General features: G+C 41.3%; 1 protein-coding gene across 20 annotated transcripts in view; it reads left to right on the forward strand.

The window, feature by feature from the left end:
- The window catches only part of ADGRL3 (adhesion G protein-coupled receptor L3), a 493,319-nt gene that overhangs the window by 159,432 nt on the left and 311,600 nt on the right, over positions 1–22,287 (forward strand). For 19 of the 20 annotated variants that reach the window (XM_066548038.1, XM_066548041.1, XM_066548021.1 and 16 more), the window contains exon 3: positions 14,904–15,151. In XM_066548038.1, the coding sequence (XP_066404135.1) occupies positions 15,097–15,151 (55 nt within the window). In that variant the 5' untranslated portion in view covers positions 14,904–15,096. Of the gene's footprint in view, positions 1–3,312; positions 3,368–14,903; positions 15,152–22,287 lie in introns of all 20 variants that reach the window. The other variant, XM_066548022.1, reaches the window with a different exon arrangement.

The raw sequence follows: 22,287 nt of genomic DNA on the forward strand, positions 1-22,287 counted from the left end.
TAGTAGTTACAGTATCCAGTTTTACATAATGCAAGGCGATGAAGATGTTTCAGAAGGGGAAGAAAGAAGCATGGAAGTGTAGCTGTACAGGATCAATAGGTTCACATTGCTGCTCCTTTGGTTAGTGGCTTCCCAATATTGCCCCTGAGCAGTATTGATTTAATTTTCTCACTGTGGATGCAGCATGGCTTTGCTTTACACCACAGAGACACGAGTTTGATGTTTTCATTTCATAGTGATTTTCATGCAGGCTGCCTTTGAAATTGCTGGCCTTACGGACACAATTACTGGCTTTGTGAAGATGAGCTCTGGCTTTGCTGCTTATCCCTACAATTGTTTCTGTCCTGCCTCGGATAGCCATGTGGTGGTGTTCCTGAGCATTCCTCTTTGTCCCTTTCCTTAGTATGGGGAAAACCTTTTCAGACACTCAATGGTTAAGAAGATAAAGGAATGTGTTTTAAGGGTTGGAGCTTGCTCCATTTCACAAGAACTTTGCTGGTTTAAATTACAGGGAGAAAATGTAGAGGCAGTGAAGGGCTATGAGGACTGCGAAGTCCTGGTTTAGTCTTAAGTGTGGTCTGCAGGTATTCTCTGAAACTATGTACGTGACAATGATTTCATTAGGTAGGGTGAACCAGCCTGACTGACATTTTCTCTTAAACTGGATAAAAGCCTGCTGCTAACTGGAAGATTAGTAGTCAAAAATGAATCAGAGGTGCTGGCTGTTTTTGCAAGGAAAGGTAGCATAAATGCTGTGGGAGAGGGAGGCACAAGGAAGTCCTGTGGATCCAAAGTACTATGCTAACCATTTCAGGATTCAATTTTTGTTCTTTTTGAAAGACAGCCCTGAGCTTTACTCCCAATTTATTCCTGACATCAGCTTTATAGCTATAGTGTTTGCTTGGCCAGGGGTGCCATGTGTGGTAGGGAAGACTTTGCCTCTCCTCTCTAGTTCTGTCATTTGTGGATGAGAATAGCAAGGCCCAGATGAGGTCAGAGAAAGAAGACTCCAGTGAGGCACCTCACTTGTCTGAAAGCTAAATGCTGGGTGAGCATATTTCCTGGCAGGTAGGAAACTGAGGTATGTAGGGGGAGCTGAAACACAAGAGAGTCTTGTCGAGAACAGTGCTTGAGCTAATTGTGTGGCAATGGAGGATGGCAGTGCTGGACCATGCTCCACTCCCTCGATTCTCTTCCCTGCTGCCTTTTTGCACAAGGATTGCTGAAGTTGGTGGGGAAGACCAAAGAGGATGTTGAATTCATCCTTACTGCTGGTACCTGTGAGTTTGTCAGCAGGGAGCAGCCCCACTCTCTGACTTAGCTGTTCTGGTTTAATTGTGGCTAACTTCTAATTAATTATAAAGGGAATTCTAGGGAGGTCTGTGTCCTCAGCTATTCTCCACCATTTGGTTCCTCTCAGTTTTGCCTTACAGTAATAAAAGGCTTGAACTCACGGCAGTGCTTCTGAGGGAAAAGTCAGTGATTTTGGGGCTAAGCCCTATGGGGTGCAGTCTCTAGATGTTTAAAAGGTGGAACATATGCAGGCTGAAGTAGATTTGGTGGCAGGAAAAAGTAACCTGAAGATGTGTGTGGATTTTGCACTGGAGGAGGATGGGGGAGAAGGGATTTGTCCTCTTTCAGAGGGAAGCACAGCAGAAATGGTGGGGGAACCAGGGACATGGAGAGCTCTCCAGCAGCAGCCCTCATTTTCAGCAGCACGGTGGTTCCTCCTGGTTCTCTCAGCTCATAGAACTCTGTCCAGTGGTCTGACCATTTTATGCAACAGTGATGTGAGTCATCACATTGCAAGTATCTTCTCTGAGTAGAGGGAAAATTGCTTTAAGTTATTGGCAGTTTTGAGGAGATGGAAAAAAATCCAGGGATACTATTTTCTCCAGCAAATTGGCTTTCTTAATCAAAAGCATGTATCAGCCAGAATGTTTCAACACAACTGAAATCTTCTGTTAAGAGCACCTTAGCACCTTAGTTTCTTAGAATGAAGTGCCATGGATTGAAACATTATCAGAAAAAGTAATTTCTAACCTGGTTCATAGGAAAACCTAATTTTTATAAAATATTGAAATTGATAATCATTTTTAAGAAAATGTAAAATTCAGAAAAAGTAATTTGGATCAGAAATGCTTGGGTAGGAGCAAATCTCTATCTTTTGTGTTCTGAAGGGAGAGCTTACATAATTTTAATTCTCAAGGAGGAGATAAAGGTAACTTTGTCAGGATTTCCCTGATATATGTGCAGGTTGGTTGAGAAGTCCTGGCATACCCAGTCATGTGAGCCTCAAACTTCTGCTTCAGAGAGAAATTCAGTTCTGCTGCTGGATAACCCAGCATGATTTCCTTGTCTCTGAGTTGATTAACTCCTTCCTCTTCAGGTGATGGGTCTTGTAAAGACTCAGGCTTGTAAAACCACCTGATTTTCTTGTGTTTGGGAGTGGACTGTGTTATTCTCAATATTGGAGTTTTTTAAAAACAAGGTAGAAGGGAGGGGAAAACTCTTGGAATTTTCCCAACGTGATTAACATGAAAAGGCATTTTTGTTTTCTGCTGTCAATATGTGACTGTGGCACTCAACAAGCCCCTCATGGATGAAGAGGATGTCAACCTCTGACATGAGTGGAGCTCTCTGCCAAACATTGCTTTCTCCCTCTAGCTGTGACAAAGTGCTTGTTTTGGTCATCTGTCCCTCCCTTCACTCTGCCAATCTGAGCCCCACATCAGTGGGTTTAATTCCCAATGCAGGAGGAAGAAATAATGCATGAACACTGATAAATTTCTGATAGCAAACTGTCCTGTTTGGACTGGCCTGCTCTCTCACCCTAAGGCTATCTACAGCCTGAAATCTGGCATGCAGTGCTTTGGCTTTTCACATGCAGATTTTGAAGCATTTGACGCTAAATTGTTCCTGGTGATCGCATCCAATTTAGGAATGCTATTTCTGTTTTGTTCCATAATGAGACAGCCCTGGCTGGGCCCTGGGTCTGTGGGCTTGTGTATGAACTGTACTGGCTGTGTGTGCACTGCAAGTGAGCTTTGGGCAAAGGCACTGTTGGATTGTGTGGTCAGAAGGGACACTGCTGCCAGGGAGCAATCTACCCCTTCTTGCTCTCAGAAAACAAATTTGAGTCTTCTCTCCATGTTTCTGTAACCAGTATAGGGAAAACTCAAATGGAAAAATGTTATTTTGGGGAAAATGAACTTCAGGTATATTGAGCTTTTTCCTTGATTGTAAATTTGGATCTTGGTAAGAAGGTCTTGATCTTGCTCTTAGCTGAAATACAGTTCTCTTTCAATTCAGGCACTGCCTCTTTGGGGTCCCTTTGCTTTGGAAATGAAACTGGTGTAAATGGAAGGTAAGCAGTGAATGAAAGGACCTTAATGTTAGAATTTTAGCCATCAGTTGGCTCTTTTACATTTGATAGATTTTCCCATCATAGGCAATCTGTGTTCTTGCTTGCTCAGATCCATGCTGATGCCAAGTACTAAACAATGACTCTATCTTTCTGCACAATTTGCCAATTTTGGTTACTTTTGAAGCCCAGTGTTTCTGCTTTAGCCTTGTGAATCTCCCTTATAGGGAGAACAAAATGAACAGAAGAGTGATTTCTTTAGCAAAATATTTAGGATTGATGTCTCTCTGTCATTTATTCCCTTTTTTTATAAACTGCAGTGCTTAGTCCACTTACAGTAAAATAAGTCAAAGTAAAGATGTAGTAAAGAGTTGTTGTTTGTTGTTTACAGTGAATTGCCTTTCAGATAATCAAATGAAGTACTTTATTGCAGTTTCACTTCCAGCTATGACCTTAAATAACAAAGGTTTTACTTGCTGCTTACTAGGCTTAGGGTGATGTTTTCAAAAGCTCTCTCTTGATTGTACATCTTCCTTTAACAATCAGCAGGACTTTGCCAGTGACCTCAGATGAGCTGGCTTTTGAAACATTCTCCTGCAGAGGAACAAGAAATGGCGTTTTTCTTTAACAGGGAACATTTCAGGAGTTACCAAAATTTTCCCTCTTCCCCCCAAATTCATGTTGTCTATCAAGCATAGCTACATTTTGGTGTTTACAGAGTCCCCTGCAAAATATCACAAGAGACAGGCCCATACACCAGATTAATTATCTTGCCTTCTAGTTGCCAGAGGTGCTTAATTTCTTCTTTGGAATTGAATATGACTCCTGCAATTAAATGTTACTCCTCGACTACTGAGATGTCTCACTTTTTTATCTAGGTGGAAGCAAGGTATTAAGAGCAAAATCAGAAGTGGCCTTTGCTACCACAAATAAAGGTGTTACTGCAAATTTTACAGCTGTTATACTCAGATACATGGAAATGAGGTTATTTGCTGTTTCCTTATAGATAATGGGAGCTGAATAATTAATTTCTTTGCAGAGTTTCTAGTGGTACAGCCAGTCTGACTGTATTAGATGGTGTTTGATTTTGCCAGATAGCTGTGACTGAGTTAAATGTTTAGAATACTTTCTTGATTATTCTAAATTCAATGCATACTTAAAAATGTAAAATGTTATGGAAGATTGTTGCTTCAGTTGGACAAGCTACAAATGAGAGCATTGTTACTGAATGCAGTCACTCTCGTCTAGTTTAGCTATGAGATAAGTTGCAATCCCATGATTTCAGGGGGGAGTCAAGTAGGACTCCCAAGTTTAACTGGGGGGAAAAGCCATTGAAGAATTTCCTGAGTTTAATTTGGGGCTTTCCCCTTCCCATTCTTTACATAAGAATTTTCTGGGACTTATCATTTTCTGGGACTTAAGATAGCTTTCTGTAGTAAAGCCTGCTTTCAGTTTTCTGGTGGCCCTCTCAGTGGGCGTTACTATGTAATATGTCATTAAGAAATATGTTTGAGCCTTACAGGGGCAGGCCCATGTTATACTGGCAAATTTCACAACAGGTGCATTTTCTCTTTAGGTGGTTGCTACTGATCCTCAGCTATGAGGCGTGAAAAGAGGACAAGAGTCTCATAGTCCTTACTCAGCGCCCAAGACAATTCTCTTAAAAAGCACGTTTGTCCTGACTGTCCTCACAATTAATTTCTGCTAGAAAGCACTCAAGGAATTAATTAATTTTAGCCTTTCACTCATCCAAGTATTTTACTGTTTAAAAACTTGATAGTACCCATTAAAAAAGCACACATGCTTGCTGGAGTAAGATTTTCTTCTGCAAAACTTGCTTGCTTTTCTTTCGCAAAAAGCAAGTATTTGGCTTTTAAAAATACTTTTTGCAAGAGTTAAGGTGCTAGTCACTTTGAAGAAGAGCTGGTTACCATATATATGTTGTGATGATGCCAAGTTGGGATGTGAGAGCCGAGGCTTCAGCTGGAAGCTCCTGGTGAAATTCCATCCAGGTTTAAATGCTTGGTTTAGTTAAGGTCCCTCTTGTAGTTTCAGCTGGAAATATCTGGCCTTTGTTTCACTTCAGAAGGGAAGAGAGTGTGTGTGATCTGTATTATATAAATATTTTATCCATGCAGAGCTTCTCATATAAAATGTTTTTTTGTAGTACCAGGAGAAGTGTTGACTCTCAGCTGTAATGCAGTGGCCCTTTCAGTTTTGAAGTCACTGCTGTGTGTAGTGATGCGATGCTCCTCATTAGGAAGGAGATCAGAGAAACGTTGCAGTCTTTCAGCTTGTGTTTGAGGGGTATTTTCCTTAGGGGTTGGATTGGGTGCAGTTCTGAGGGGCTGCTTCTGCAGGGGTTAAAGAGATGTTGAGTATTTATGACTGGTTTTCAAAGTTGGCTGGAAATGGTCCACTAACTGGCTGAAGCGTGATTTCAGAGTTGAAGGGCACACATAGAAATCCCCTGCCCCTCTGTCTCTACAGCTCTGTTCTCTGCAAAAGAGTGTTTTCATGCCATTCTTTGTTGTTTGGATAATATGAGGGAGGAAGGGGTAAGGAGGAAGAAAGCTGTTTTTTACTGTGAGAATGCCCAAGACCTTTCATAACTCAGCTTTGGGTGATGGTGACCTCTGTTAGTAGAATATAAGTAATAACAAAAGTATCTGTGCAGAAAATGAGTGCAGTAATTAAATCTCTTTCTTTTTATTTCCTCCTCCAAAGATCAAAGAGGTTCGACTCTTGATTAATGTGCAACAGAATTCATTAACATAGTAAAATGTGGAAAAACAGGCTATTGGTTATTAGTACACAGACATTTGCTTTAGGGAACTATAAATACTTTTTGTTCACTAATTGGCCCTATTGCTTTTGCTATTGTTTCTGTGTATGCAACTCACTGGAGAATACCACACCTAGAAATTTAGATGCAACCTTTATTCTTCTGTATGCATATCTTTTTCTTTTTTTTTTTTTTTAAAGTGGTGCAGAATGCTGTTTCTGTGTTCCTGCCTCGCTTTCCCAGGCAGTGTATGCAGGGCTTTGCTTCGCTTGCCCGCTCTTTTTATATGACACCAAGTGCTGTTTATTTTTCTCCTAGCAACCTACTGGGCTGCTTTTTGTCTCTAGGTCTAAAAAGAAGCTTTTTTCTTTTTTTTTTCTTGTAGGTATGAATGTTTAAGGTTGACTGCTTTGTGTTGAAAAATGTGACAAAATTTGTCACCTACTAATGCTCATTTTTGAGATAGTCCCAAAAGAACAAATTCTAGCTAAGATTTTTTTCCAACACAGCAAGGTCAGGGGTTTTTAATAGATTTTACTTCAATCCAGAGTCTTTTTTAATTTGCATTATTTGCTTGAATAATGTAGCCCTCCTAATATTTTCCAAGCCACTTACACTTAACTAATCACTTACACTTATCTTCAGCATGAACCTCATTGATTTTATTTCTCATTGAAAACATCAGTAGTAGCAAATAGAATCCTATTGGCTCACAGTCTATTAGAAATAAAATTATATTAAATGTCTTGTGGGGTGTGAAGAGGTTAAATCAAGGAGAGTCATCTGAGAAAGTCGTTCTGGTGTGCAAAACATAAATCTGTTTTATATTTAAACTACGTGTCACCCACCAGCTAAAAATAGCAATGATCATTAAAAGCCAATTTGCTGCTAAACATTAATAGACATTTATTACATCATAACAGATCTGAAAGACAATTAAACTTATCTTTTTCCTAGATAACTCTCCTTTAAAAATGTGTTATCCACCTGGCTTTTGCCATTAATCTCATTTACTAGCGATTTTTGTTCCTCTCGATATTGTGCATGTATGCATAGTGTTGTGTGTAAGGTGGTTTCTTGTTGTTGATGTCTTTCAAGAGCAGTACATTTTCAATGGGAAAAGTTATTATCCCTCCTTATACTGCCTCTAACTTCCTAATCAGCACAAAATTTCTTAGAATAAAACAAGTCACATCTGCTACCATCCATTTGAGAAGAGAATACTAAGCAAGAGCAGGATAAAAAATGTGGTGGATGCATATTTGCACACAGGAAATACATTACAGTTTTCTGGCTGTTCTCATTGCAATTCCTCAATCAAGTGGTACTTTTTCCCTGTGTTATTCCTGCATATAGTCCTCTTTGCAGGTAGTGAGTGGAGCTGGAGCAAGTCTGAGGCTGAGGAAACCCAGCACTGTCAAAAGTATTGCTTCCTACGAGAAATGCAGTCACGATCCTGGTATTTTTGGTTCATGTGTTGCTATCTGTCAGGTCCCATGAAACAAGCCATCAAAGAGAGGGGGCAAGACTCTGTGCTTCAGCTCAGCATTGCTCAATTCTCTGTGGCTGTTGATGTCTTTAACCTTGGTAGCCAAAGAACTGTGGGGCCAGCTGGGCTGTGAAGGAGAGTGCCCCAGGGTGGGCACAAGTCAGCCTTTTCCTCTTTTTCTGAATTGCAGGGCTCACAAAAAGTGGTCCACTGTCATCTTTCTAAGTAAGAAACTTCTCTGACATAATGCTGCTTTTGGGTGAGCAAACAGCTGTTCCTGGCTGATGTATAGAGGGAAAGAGGCCGCTAATATGAGCTCTGGGCTGCTTCCTGATGGATTCAGGCAAAAGGGAAATGGCTTCTCCCTGCACACCTCAGCAAAAAAAATCCCATCGATGTAGTGAAGGTAAATGTCACTAAACTTTCTCTATGTATATCTGCAGCTGCTTGTCAGTCTGGAGCAATGCAAGTTAAAGAGGTCCTTTCCTGCCAGGAAGAGGAAAGGAAGAAAATTAAAGGTGGTATGAAGCAGACAGCAGGGAGAGAGAGCTAGGGAGGATAAATGAATATTGAAAAGTATTTTAAAGGCTGCATCCAGAGGTGTTTAGGAGTAGTCCTTCTCTGGTCCCAATATCTGACTTTACTTCCCCTCTTTGAACTCTCATGGAATTTTCTGTCCCTTCAGTTGGCTAATTTTCTCCTTGGAGGCTGTCTCTTCCTCACGTTAAAGCAAGACCCTGTGCAGGATCTGTGCCATCACAATTACGGTCATAGTAAGGCTCTTGAAGAAATGGGGCCAGGATGTGTGGGAGAGGTGATGCCTCAAAACATAAGCTGAGTTTATGGTAGCAAAGGGAAATTAAAATTATGCTGACCCTGGTGATAAGTTTGCATTTTCAGTGCACGCACCGCACGTGTTTTATTTGTCACAGAAGAATTGCTGAAGGCTCTATGGAATGCAAATAAGCATTGTGAGAGTATTGTCAGACCCAGACTTTCAACATCCTCTAACATTCACAGGAAAAAAAAAAAACCCACAAAAAACCAAGATTTGATTAAAAGTCATGTGAATTTCAAATCAAATATGTTGAATTATGTTTATTTACCACTGGTTTACTGAGCCTCTGAGCTGTGCCTGGGTCCTATTTTTAAGCTTCTTTCTGCAAGGACAAATTTACTTGAAAAGAAAGCTGAAATTTTTATTATTGCAAGGAGCTGCCACATATTGAGTTTTGCAATGAAATCATAACTGTTGGCAATACTGTGAAGAGTGCTTGCTTATGCATTATTTTCCCTCTATAAAGATGTGCTATCAACTAAAACATTTGAGGAAGATGGGTGTATTATGTAGGTATAATAAATTTCTGAGAAAGATCTTAACACCTCCCCAAAATTTTTCAGAAGATTGTTGCAATGATTGCTGATGACATAGGATTGTTCCAGGTGGTCAGAAGTTTATGGTGCTGTGCAGCTTGTGTGAAGAGCTGCATGGCTTTTCCCAGTATTTGCAGGGGTTATTTTGCCCTGATGGCTTTGGAGTGGAGGGACTGACATGCTTCTTGCCAGCTGTGATGTGCTTTAGCAGGTGGTGCTTAACCAGCGAGAGTACCAAGTTTTTTGTAATCAGTTTTCAGAAAGCCCGTTGATCTGGGGTGGTAATGCAATACAAACATTTGCATATTTTACCACATCCTCACATGATACTCTGCACCTTTTGAAATTTTGAATGTGTTATCATATATTTGCACACACGCAGGGACCTTGTGAATGGTGTACTTTACTCTTAAATCTGTGATGAATTACATTGCCAAGGATAACCAGCAGGCACTTAAAGAAAGTCTGGAACATTCAGTAGCTGTGATATTCAGATGTACAATTCAGTACATTCGTTCTCAGCTTCTAGACCATATTTTCAAGACTCTTAACTTTTCTCTGTTACTTCCCCCCATCCTTCCATGTGTAGTCACAAGATGTGTGAATGGCCTCACTGTTAGTATAATTATATTTTTCTGCTGAAATTGCTTTGATTCTGGATTGAATGGGAAAACCAAAAAGCAGCTGATAGCTGAAGTTCCCCTTTCAACCTCTGGAACAACACAAAAGCCTCTATTTCACCTACACAGGAAAAAACCCCAAGAACTACTATATTCAGCTGATCTGTATTTGGGTGTGCTTTCATCAAAGGCTTGATTAACCTGAAATGAATTAACTCAGTTAACACTTGAGAGTTATTTTGCATCAAATCCCGCAGAACATCTAGAGAGCTCTTTGTCACTTTGAATTATAGCCTAAACAGGTGGTTGATGAGCCTGGTTTGAGCTGAGAGTGGCTCCTTGCTGCACTGACCTCTCTCCTCAGGGAAGTGTAAGTAGCACTGCAGTGATACCCGAGAATCCAGGATAAACACTGACTTATTAGATCTTGTTGCTATTGTTGCGTGTTTTTAAAGTTTTTAAAATCACTTTCCAGAGTGCTACATCAGGTATAAGGGTGGAAATAACAAGCAGAATGGTCTTGGGTTAGTTACCAAACAAGATGGATGAAATTAATATTAATGTGCAGGAATGGCAATTCAATGCAATAGAGGTGCAAGTGCTCATTTTAAATCTTTCTTGGAAGAAGTGACTTAGAAATACTGTGTCATTTTGCACATACTGGGGGAGAGGGTTGAGTCATTTCCTTCAGGGTCCACAAGCGCAGCAGAGGTGTGAGAGCAGAAGCAGGTACATGCAGTACAGAAAGAGGACATGTAGATGTGAGCAGTTTGAACCACAAGCTGGTGTGTCCTAAGAAGGCTCCCTGGCTCTCTCACAGTGCTTCCTCACATCTGGCAAACTTGAAAGATGAAGAGCTAAAAGCTGTGGACAACTCTCATTATTTTGAGAAACAAAAGTGTTTTTTTCTGAACTCGGTGAGAGCTCTGACTTCATAAATATTTGTGGTACAGGATGAACATTCTCCTGGGCTGAATGCAGACAGAGATAAAAGTTTACAGACAATTCAGTTTGTCTCAGAAACGTGTTCCTGACTTCTTAAAAATGCACACAGAAAAATCTGTCCATCAATGACTATGTAGCAGTAGCTTCAGTGAGTGGCTATGAGTGAGAATGCATGTGGAAATGCCAGGAATGCCGCTTGCTCCTGCCCTGCTCCCCCTGTGTTATACGTTGTTAATGTCTGTGTAACCTTTTACATAGCAGGCTGTGTTGCTGCCGCCACAAAGTGACCCAGGGAGACACGTCCTGAGTACCTGACAGGGAAAATGTATTGAAATAGGATAAAGGTGGAAAGAGACTGGAGGAGCAGAATTTTTCCTTTTTAGCAATGTTGCAAAATATAAACAAAATAAGTTGCAAACAACTTACGGCCAAATGTATTGAAGAAATTTTTTTGTTTAGTCATTCATAATGGAGGTGGAAATAGAGCTCATTCTCTTACTTATGGAAATTTTCTAACATTAAATTGCAGTTAATTTAATTTTGCAGATATTGCATGTTTTATTTTTTTCTTGCTGGGTTATTTCTCTTCCCTCTCTTAACAAAATTCTGAATATGTTGCCTGAAATAATCTCAAGTAGCAGATGCTGAGAATGGGGAATTACACCCATGGTTCCAGCTTGGACCATCAGCTTCAAGGAGTTTAATTACTTCCAAAATTTTCCCCTCGTAAATAGAGAATTTAAATGATATTTGTTTGAAACATCACACTTATTTCCTACTTAGTCGGTGACTTTTGTCAGAGGAGGAGAATAAGTGCTGGAATCTTTATTCTGTAAAGAAATAGAAAGCAATCCTTGTGTCCTTGATTTGTTCAAGTTAGTTTTGCTCTGCATATTTTCAGGGATGGGAAGGAAATTGCTGCAGGTAAAACTGGATAAGAACACCCCAGCATTCTTATCTGGCTTTTGCTCTTGGGCCCCTTTGTAAGAGACTCTCTTCCCTCCCCTGGCTGCCTAGAAAATGCTGGATACCTGGAGCAGCTTTTGCCGTGTGAGAAGGGTAGGGAACAGCTTTGTGCAGGTGCAACTGCTTGTGTTTGGAAGAAGGCAGTAATTAAATGGAGTTCTGACAGGTTTGGCTTGTGCTGCTCTGAATTCTGCTTTGAATTCAGCCTATCTGTTCACTCACCACACGAACTGGTTTCCTTTTCTTTTTCACCCTCCCTGTAGACTGCCGACAGATGAGCTCAGAAAATGCTCCATGTGCTGCTTGACATCAACTGCTGAAGAACAGACTTGGGTAGATGTTGAGATTGTCAGTGTATCTATAATGCTCTTTTATGAGCAACGCCTTGATGAATACTTCACTGCTCATCTCTTCTCTACGAGGCCTTAGTTTCCTTTATTTAGCTTTCTCCTATTCTGTCAGTAGCACTTTGAGCTGGATTTTTGGGAACTGCCAGCATGCAGTTCTGGTTTGGGTGATGCAGCAGATCAGACTGTGAAGGTGTCAGGGGCAGCCCTTTGGGCATAAAGGTCAGTGAGCAGAAGAACTTTCTGTTAAATCAATGCAGGCTGCATCATCTTTGTGGTTAAAGTCTAAACTCCTTAAGTCAGGCTCTTAAATTTTTCACTGTGATAGTGTATCCCTTTCTTGCATGAATAAATGTAACATTCGGCATTACAGTTCACAGATAGTGAAGTGTTTTCTCTAGTTTTTCTCCTTGGCTGTACTTTACCTGGAGGTAATCCAACGATGAAGTGAATTTTGTTTTGCAGGCCTCTTTCTGCTGCTCGTGGGAGTTGAGTGACCATTAAGAAAAAGGCTTGTTCCACTCATTTCCTATGTAGCTGTTTCCCTGCAGATACCCATTTCTCAAACACACTGTGATTATTTGATTACATGAAACACAAACCCACCCAGAACTTTGCAGCATTCCAATGTTCTTGGTTAATCTAGTGGTGCCCTGTGTTGTTAAACACAGCTGGAATGTCTCCAGACACATTGTGTATTTGGTAATATTTGTGTGTGAGCTTGAGTTGAAGGCTTTGCAGAAGTTTAAGGGGAAGGTTGTGCCAGCCCGGGTGTGCAGACACCACCTGACAGGTCACATCTCTGGTGTGTTCTCCTCTGGCAGGAAGGGATAGCAGGGCAGAGAGTATTTGGTCAGATTTACAACTGGAGTAAATGGTGTGTAATGATGAGCTAGTCCTGTTGTCTCTTTTGCACAGGAGCTTTGTGACTCAATAATGTACTTTCCAGGAGGATAAAATGTTTGTTTGTGGCTCTGGTGGTTCCAAGACATTAGTTCTCAAAAATTAGTGTTTGGACTTTGTAGAGTGTGAATGCTTTGCACATTCAGCCTCAGCCCGTGAGATGATAGGAAAAAAAAAAATTTGAATCCTATCATGCAGGAATGTATAGACAGATAAAAAAATTTAAAGGGCTCTGTGTAAGTATTTTGCTGACAATTATCCCTTCTCTGGGCTAGAGAGCCTAATTAATTTGTGGCTGCTTCAGTTATACCCAAAACCCTTTTACTGCGCCATAATGTTATCTCTTTCTAACAGGCTTAGATTATTCAGAACTGATTCAGTTTAAACAAATAAAAATCGAAAACAAACCTTCGCTCCTTCACTGCCTGACTGAGCTTTTGCTTCAGGGAAGTGTACCTGTGCTTAGATAGCTTTCACCCATCTCTGTATGCCTTTTAAAATTTTGTAGCACAAAAAGCTTCTCACTTTTAAAACTTTACAGAGGATGCCATAGAAAAAGCATGCATAAATAATGGCAGTGCTGTAGTTTGATGTGTACTGGTAGCCTACTAAAATATAGATGGAAAACTTGACCACTGTTTACAATGTACAATTTAAAATATTCATGAGGGTCTTCCCTATTTGAAAAGCAGACTTTTATTATTATCAATGACCATTTTGATTAGTCCCAGCTAGAGCAAAGTTTTAATTTCAAGGATGTCTATAAAGAAACCGCTTGACTTCAGATTGACCTTGGATTTTTAGTTACCCCACATACAGAGATGAGAAAAAAAGCTATGGAAACTAAATGCTACATTTGAGTGAACAAATAGCAGGGACAGACTGGGGAGGAGAGTCAAGTGAGAAAATAAAATCTTGGCAGTGCAAGATATATTTATTAAAAAAAAATGCAGCTTCTTTATAGACTTTGGTTCTGAACAATATGGGGTTTTATTTAGTTGATCAGTAAAGATAGGAAGCAAAACAAAGGCCACTTTGTCATGCCAGACTTTCAGAAATATACCCGCATCACAATGGCATGCAGCACAGTTTTTTCATACAGCTTTTTGGCTCAGACTTGGTTTTGGGTAAGAACAAAAGTTGGCAAAAACAGCTTCTGTGCTCAGAGAAGAATAACTTCTGTTGATCAGAGATTTTTGGAGAGATTTTTAATTAGACCAATACTGTGAAGACTGCAGAGTCTAAGGAGTTCAAAACAGATATGTAAAGTACTTTTCAATTCCTCATATTTCCTCATCATTTCAGAGTCAGTGGGGAGCTAAGTTTCTAACTGCTGCCGCAGTTTAACTCTGTGTAGTTGTTTTTTTCCTGCCAAGTTTGAGTCACCGTGGCCATCTAGCCCCTTCTGGAGAGATTAAAATGATGGAAAGCTGGAATAGGTTCTCCAGTTAAATGAGCGAATGTTTCTATTCAAGCGCGGATTCAGATTTCCCCGCGCTTTCCTGTGAGCGCGTGGGATGGACGAGACCATTATGTTTAATTCCTCAATAAATTGAGGAATTGAGTTCTACAGTAAATAACTGCAGAGCTCGACTAGCAGTGAGTAGACAGTAGCTGCTTGCAGGATAAGGGTGACTTTGGGCTCTGCTTGGGTTCAAAGCCTGGTCCAATGCAGTGATTAAAAGCCATACAGGTTGCCCCAAACAAAGAGAGGCTTTCTGGCATATCATCAGGGAAATGCTCCCCAGCCTTGTTACTAATCCCACTGCCTGCCCTGCTATCTTGCCATTAGCATCCACGTCGGAGGCACGACAGAAATGCAAAAGGAAGGGAAAAGTCTCAGCTTTTTTGTTCAAAACTGCTGTCTGGGGCCCTCTTTTGAGAGAGGAGGCAGAGCACTGGTTATCCACCAACTGGTTCTCTGCACAGGCCTAAGTTTTAATTCCTGTTTTATGTAGGAATGTGCATGCGTCTGAAGGGCCAGGAGTGGGGAAGACACATTTGCCTTTACAGCTGCTGGCAGCAAAGAAATGCAGCAAGACTTGATTGAAAACATCTATCTTACTGTTTTACTAACTGCAGTTTTTTTTTTTCCCTTTCTCGTTTGTAGGTCTCAGACTCTGGATACTGGCTGTGGGATTTTTTTTTACTATTATTATTTTTGTTTGGTTTTTTTTTCCCCTTTTTGGATGTGAATTGAAGGCCAACAACAGTTGAAGTGTTGGAAGCAAGTGCAGGAGGACACTCACCTTTTTATTTGAACCCTTGTTTGCTGGGATACTTTCAAGCTCTCCTTCACAGTCATGTGGTCATCACAGCTGCTGTTCTTCACAATGCTCTTAACACCGTTTGCCCATGGTGAGTGAGAGATGGTGTAAATGTGCCTGGGGGAAGGGAAGAGAAGAGAAAATAGCAAGGATTTTGTCTGTCTTTTCCTAATGGTGTGGGTTTTTTTACAGGATGTTGATTTCTCTCCCTGCTTGCACCTCATGTCTTTGAGATTCCCAGGTTGCATTATGACTTAACTACTGAAACAAAGAACTCTGGTGACACATAAAGGCTTCTTTTTCTGAGTTTAGCTGCTACATTAGACAGAGTTTTTCTTCCTTTTTCTTGGGGAAAAATGGATTTATTACCAAACAAATCAGAGGAGGGCAATGAGAAATAAAGACAAATTGTAAAAACGCCGTCCACCCCACCTCCCTTCTTCCTGAAGTGAACTTATTCCCAGTTGTTTCTACCTCCTGCCCTGCACCAGTACAGGGACACAGGGAATGGGAGCTGTGTTCAATTCATCACGTCTTGTTTCTACTGCTCCCTCCTCCTCAGAGGGAGGAGCCCTCACGCTCTTCCCCTGCTCCAGCATGGGTTCCTCCCAGGGGGTCACTCGTCCTGCCAGAGAACCTGCTCCAGCCTGGGCTTCTCTCTCCACACAGCCACAGCAAGGCTGCAGGGGCACAGCTGCTTCACCTCCAAGGGCTGCAGGGAAATCCCAGCTCTGGCATGTGGAGCACCTCCTGCACCTCTTCCTTCACTGACCCCTGTCTCCAGAGCTTTTTCTCTCACAAAGCAGCAGCTTTGTCCCCTTTTTTGGCTATGTTATCCCAGAGGCTCTACCACAGTCCCTGATGGACTCAGCCTTGGCCAGTGATGGGTCTGTGCTGGAGCCAGCTGGCATTGGCTCTGTCACACATTGGGAAAGCTTCAAGCAGCTTCTCACAGAAGCCACCCCTGTAACCAGCCCTCCCTCCCCAAAACCTGGCCATGCAAATCTAACACAGAGCTGTAGCAGAAAAATTTGATCTGTTTTATTAGCCAGGAAACTCTTAAGTGAAATGTGACACCTGTAATTCTTTGAAATAAGATTTTGAGGCCTGTTGGGTTCTTTTGATATGAGAAAAACCCAAGTGTGCTCTAGAAGTAAGCTGCCAGGTTTCCCAAGTGCTGAAGGGCTGAGGAGCTCCTATTAGCAGTGATGGTTACTAAATGCTCAGGGCAGAACTTTGGAAAATCTGTCTGCCTGATTCTTCTGATGCTTAAATGGAAGGTGAACTCTGCCAAGGATCTCATTTTAATTAAAGGCCAGTGGAAGCATGTCTGTAAATGACATGACTCCCTGTATGTAAGCTGTGGGCCCCTGCTTTTAAAATATTCATCAGGCTTTTTGAGCTTTACCAACTGATCCTTTGTGTATGTGCTAAAACACTAGAGGAAATTTTACAGAAAAGGTGATGGAAAAAAAGAAAAAATATGATTGGCTGAACATGTCTATAGAGCACAACCTGTCTTACATAACCTTTGGGGACAAAGGCTATCTGTACTATTGTTCTTTAAGCAAGACTCTTCCTCACTGACTTGAAAATTAGAATGAGTGTTTAAACTGAGTTGACCAATTAGGGTGGAAAGAAAGAGCTGTTCAGAAAGGTGCTCTCCAATCCTCTCCAGGAAAGTTAAATGCTAAATGTTTTGTAAATCTTTATAATTAAGTAGTATTAACAGTGAAGGCAATTATTAGTTTAAATGTGCCCCTGGCAGTTTTGTTTAAGATTCTCAGTGCCACTGTAGCTGGAAAGTCCTGCCTGATAGTCCCAGTAAATGAAAATGTCCCAAGTATCCTAGGAGTCATATTATAGTACAGATGAGCAAGTGCCAGAGGTGCAGAAACTATGTCTGGAAATATTTCTACCCTTTATGCTCCTCTCCAGACTAAATGCACAGTGGTGGTCAATTTGACCATCACCCACCTACCCAACACCCACACTATCTGATCAGCTGCTGGTGGAGGTGTGATAGCTGTCTTTGAACAAGGGAGGGAGAGCACCCTTGGTCTGAGCCAGAGAACTTCATTTGGCTTTCCCTGTTCTGATCTCTGAGTGGCCAGGATGCAGCTTCCATCTCAGCACTGTGGCATGCTGTTTAAACACATGCCACAACCTCACCTTCCTTATAAAAATAGCCTAATTAAGCCCTGTTTTGGGTTGTTTTTTTTTTTTAATGTTCTCTTTTAGTAATCCCTTTTCACTGCATGCAGAAGGCATTCAGAATTTATGCTTAACAGGAATCAAGCATTTGAGTTCCTCTTTCATGATCTGGAATGGCTCCTGTACTGTAGTGATTGCTGGAGATGATATGAGCTACTTTTTCAGACTGAGCTTGCTACATCTCGTTCCCTGACACAGCCTCTTCATCCATAGTGGTAGCTGCATTACAGACAGATTTCTTAGACCAGTGATCTCATAAATTGGAGAGGTGGTGGTGGTGTTTTGGGGTTTTTTTGAGGGGGCTTGGTGGTTTTTTTTGGTGTTTTGTTTTTGGTTTTTTTTTTTTTTTTGTTTGTTTTTTTTTTGTTTTTTGCTTTAGCTGTATCATTTCTTGGAGTAGATGGCGTGTCTTGGGCTGTGATGACAGGTATGGAGTCAAAGGGTGTATACTTCAGTGATCTGGAAGATGAAAAGTAATCTTCCAGAATAGTGCCCTGGTACAATGTCATCTTGTTGATAAGCTGTAGAAATCATAAAAGGGGAAAAGGTCATGAGTCCTTGCATTTCCTCAGTGATGATGTTAATCTGCTGCATCCAAAATACACAGGCACAGCACTGTCTAGTTTTGCTCAGACTGCTTTGAATCATAGCTCACCAAAAAACCTGAACCATGTGAAATACTTAAGGTAATAATAGATCTGTTTAGTGGCTGCTATCTTTACTGTTACCCTTGACTTGAATGGGAAATAGCTTCCAATTTATGCCACAACCTGGAGCAGTGTAGAAGCCCCCCTCCCCCCCCCAAAGCTATCCCTACTCCTAAGCTACAGCAAAGCCTGTAAATCCATTTTTTGCCTAAAACTAAACCTGTTATACAAAATCAGAGAATTACACAAGATAGACTGAAATAATGCCAAGGAGTAAAATAAAGCCATCAGCAATTACAATAAAAGCAAAGCTTTTTTCGTCCTTTGCAAGGGCTCTGCTAAGGGGACAGGACTTTTGCCCCCCTTTGGAAGCTTTTCCCAAAGCATCTGAAGGTCTGGACCCTGGGAAAGTGCTGCTTGGTTTGTTTCCCCCCACGTACACCTGAGCAAACGGATCCTCTTTCCCTGTGGCAGGTGGATTTCCAAGAGGCATTTTCTGGAATGAGCAGCTGTTCTCTTCCTCAGCCTTCCTCCCCTTGACCCCAAACAGAGCAGATTTCTCTTCACCCACAAATGAACGTGTCAAAAGTTCACTTGAAATGAGATGGACATGACAGGCAGCAGCTCAGTTTGCAAGCCTGGAGAGATGTGCACCTGCTCTGTCACATTGCTGTCGTGCTCCTGTGTGGCTCATAGCTGAGATTTAAGACTTCCAGACTGCTGGACAAAAATAATAATAGAAATAAAGGGATTCAGAACTGCATGCTGTTAGGAGCAGGATGGGAAGGATAGCACACTGATCGCTGTGGGGTGAAATTTTGCACGTCTCCAAACAAGTAACTTATTTTAGGCTCTGGAAGAGAGCTGAAGGCCTGTTGTATGGAAAGATCTTTATCATCCTATCAGATTGGCTTATTATTATTTATTTGCAAATTACTTTTTAAGGATTGTACTGCGTGTCTAGGTATATGATGGGCAACAAAGAATGAGTTAATTGTTGTTATTCTGCTTCTTTTAATAATTAAAAAGGGGACAACCAGTTCTTTTTCCAATTAAGTAATAATCCAAATTGCCCAGTTTCTGTGGGAGATTGTTACAAATGCAGTAAAATCAACAGGTGTGACTATCTGCCTGTTTCTTCTGCTGCTAAGCTCTTGCCTTGTGCTTGTGACATGAGAGCAAGCTGTCAGCATCCTGGATCTTGCTTGGGCAAAGTTCTGGGGTTTGGTTCCTCCTGGTCTTGCAGCTGCTTGGGATTGTTTTATATATATTTTAACCCTGTATTTATTAATGGGTTGCACACTGTTCTCTCCTGATGATCTATGGCGTAGGTTAGTCATTGCTGTGATTGCTTAAATTCCTTAATATTTTCCTTGATATCCAATGCGATTTTTGGGTTAGAAACACACACTTGGCCAAAACTAAGCAAAACTGAAGTCAGAACAAGTTAAACAATAATGTAACCAAAACCTGGCTGAAATTACAGGACAAACAATAGGCATGTGTGACCTAAGCCCAGCTAGTATCTAAGCACCACACAGATGCTTGCCTGCTTCCCTTCAGCCTTGTATATGAATGTGATTCTGTATTTTCATACTGAATCCAAAACACAGCACTGTACCAGCTACTAAGAAAAAATGAACTCTATCCCAGCCAAAACCAGGACAATCTGACATTGCAGCTAGGACAGACTAGACAAAAGTTATCTGATCCCAGGGGAAGTTGCAAGTGCAGCAAAGTTTCTCAAATAACTTTGGAGATTAGAGCGAAGTTTAAGCTAAAATAGGTTGTAGTTCAGACAGAGCCTGTCAAGTCCTGGAGCCTGGTGTTGTTATGAAGCTTAAGGCCTAATACTGATACTTGACAGCACCCAACTGGCAGGACTGCAGATGCTGCTGGCCCAGTTCTAAACTTAAAACTGGTTGCCTCCAAGAATTCATTTATGCAGTCTTGTGGCATAGCTGTGAAGTGACCTTCCTGCATTTAGGGACAGATGCCATTTTGTCTCTCCATGTGCGAATTAGTTTGAGATGGGGCTGAGATAATTTATCATTCGCCGAGGAGGAAATGAAATTTGAAGTCCTTTCAAGTCACTGCAGCTGCAAGGAAGAGAGAGAGCCTCGTCTGCTGTCCTGTTCCTGCCCTCTGAGCTTCTGCTCCATCTCTGCAATGCTTCTGGGAGACAGCCGTGGCGAGGGCTGCATCCTTGTGAAAAGATGGCACTCCAAGGTCAGGCTGATCTCTCCAGGCATTAGCAGGTCCAGATGCCGAGCCAGTTTCTGTGGGAACAGTGGAAATATTTATTACTGAACAGCACTGGTAGTTGCCTGGTGACAATGATTCTGTTAAAGCAAGCTGCATTATCTATCTTGGGGGAATATATGATGCTAGCAGGCTGGGCTTTGGTGACAGAGTGCTGTTTAATGTGAGCTGAACATTCGCCTCACTACTATTTTAATACGGTGAAAATACTGTCACTGCTTAAAATACATACTGTGTTTCTTTTCTACTTGTACAAGTGTTATGTTAGCTAGTGAATGGTGGATAATTGCCTTTTACTACGATACTCTTTATACAGTCACAATGAAATACAAGATACATGTTTTATTAGTTGTGAAATAGCCAAGTTGACTTCCAGGCTTCTGCCTAACTTCAGTGTTTTAAAGATTAATCATCCTTGAAATATTTATAATGTTTGCTATTCTTGGCAATTTGTATTACCTGCAGCCGTGCCACCTTCTCCATAGTGGAACAAGAGATCGAGGAAGGCTTTTCCTGATAAAAGGAGGTGGCTGTTCTCTGTATAAACTACAGTGCTTTCATTAGCAGCATTACACTAAAAATGAGAGTATTAAGTTCCCCATCTAATGACAGATCAATCTATAAACTGATAGAGGGTGAAATTCAACCTTTTTAAGACTATCCAGTATTTAATTCTTGTTTAAGCCATTACGCAATGTAGAGGTCTGTGTGCAGACCCACTTCTTTCATGTCTAAATTTCACAGTAAATAAGGAGGGAGATTGTAAGCAGGTTTTCTCATAATGTGGGGGTTTTTCTTCAGTTTTTGGCAAGTGTGTCTGCTCAAAGAATCTTCCTCCTATAGGGAGGAAACAAAACCTTTTCCTCCCAGGGTTCCAAATCAGGACTAGGACTATTTAATGTCTTCGTCAGTGTCACGGACAAAGGGATCCACTCGCTGCATCCTCAGCAAGTTTTTTGTTGACACCAAGCTGTGTGATGCATTGCCATGCCTGAAGGATGGAATGCCATCCAGAGGGATCTGAACAAACCCAAGAGAAGGGGCCACAGGAAGGTTGTGATGTTCCACAAAGCTAAAAAGAGTTCCACTGTGAGGGTGGTGAGGCTCTGGAACAGGTTGCCCAGGGAAGCTGTACATCCCATCCTTGGAAGTGTTCAAATCCAGGTTGGGTGGGACTCTGAGCAACCTGGTCTAGTGGAGGTGTCCCTGCCCATGGCAGGGGGGTTGGAACTGGATGATATTTAGTCCTTTCCCATCCTAAACATTTGGTGGTTTTTAACATCTCTGGTGTATGGCAGCAGTGCATGTGGGTTTCTTTCTGAACTGCAGCAAGAGAAAATGTGCTCACAGCAGCAGGAGGGGGTAAGCTGTGTTACCTTTCAGGCCTGAAATATCTGATGCTTCTGTCATTTGTAACAATTTCCTGACAAGACTGATTTCTGTTCTCTAGTGACCAACTCTGAGCTCTGATTTTTTCAAGTGTTAGCCAAGCCATAAGATGTGACAGCATGTGAATTACAGTGCAGTAATTCCCACCCAGCACATTCAGACACAAAGATGAAGGCCAAATGGCCTCTGTGCAGTCAAGTGTGAATTATTGCACCATAATTTAATTCCTATTATATTTTACTGTGACTGTAAAAATGTTTTTATTAGTGAACTTCTTTAAGAAAAGTCACTTTTTAAAAAACAGAACTGAAAAGTGCAATGCTGAGCTTTTCACAAAGAGGTGTAAATAGCTTTATGCAATAAGGAGTTTTGTTAAATCCTGAAAAATTATATTTGTGTAGTTAATAACCCTAGGTAATGAATAGGTGTCATGGTGCAGACATCTGCTGTCTAAAAAAGCTGACCTAACTCTAAGTATTCATTTTGTATCAGCTGCCAGGCAGTTGCTATGTAGAATGATTAGGTTTCTTTTTTTCTGACCTAGTCTTGATTTGATCTGGAAACCTTAGCTTGCAGCCGGTCTCTTGAGCCTTCCAATCTTCTCCCAGTTCAGGCTATGCAGATGTGATGTCTGGTGCATTTGGGTTTTGGTCATTTTGAGCAAGTGCTGAGCAAATACACGAGGTGGTTTGGTGGCAGCACTTTGGAGGAGCTT

Source organism: Molothrus aeneus, chromosome 4, assembly GCF_037042795.1.
Source record: "Molothrus aeneus isolate 106 chromosome 4, BPBGC_Maene_1.0, whole genome shotgun sequence".
NCBI lineage: Eukaryota > Metazoa > Chordata > Aves > Passeriformes > Icteridae > Molothrus > Molothrus aeneus.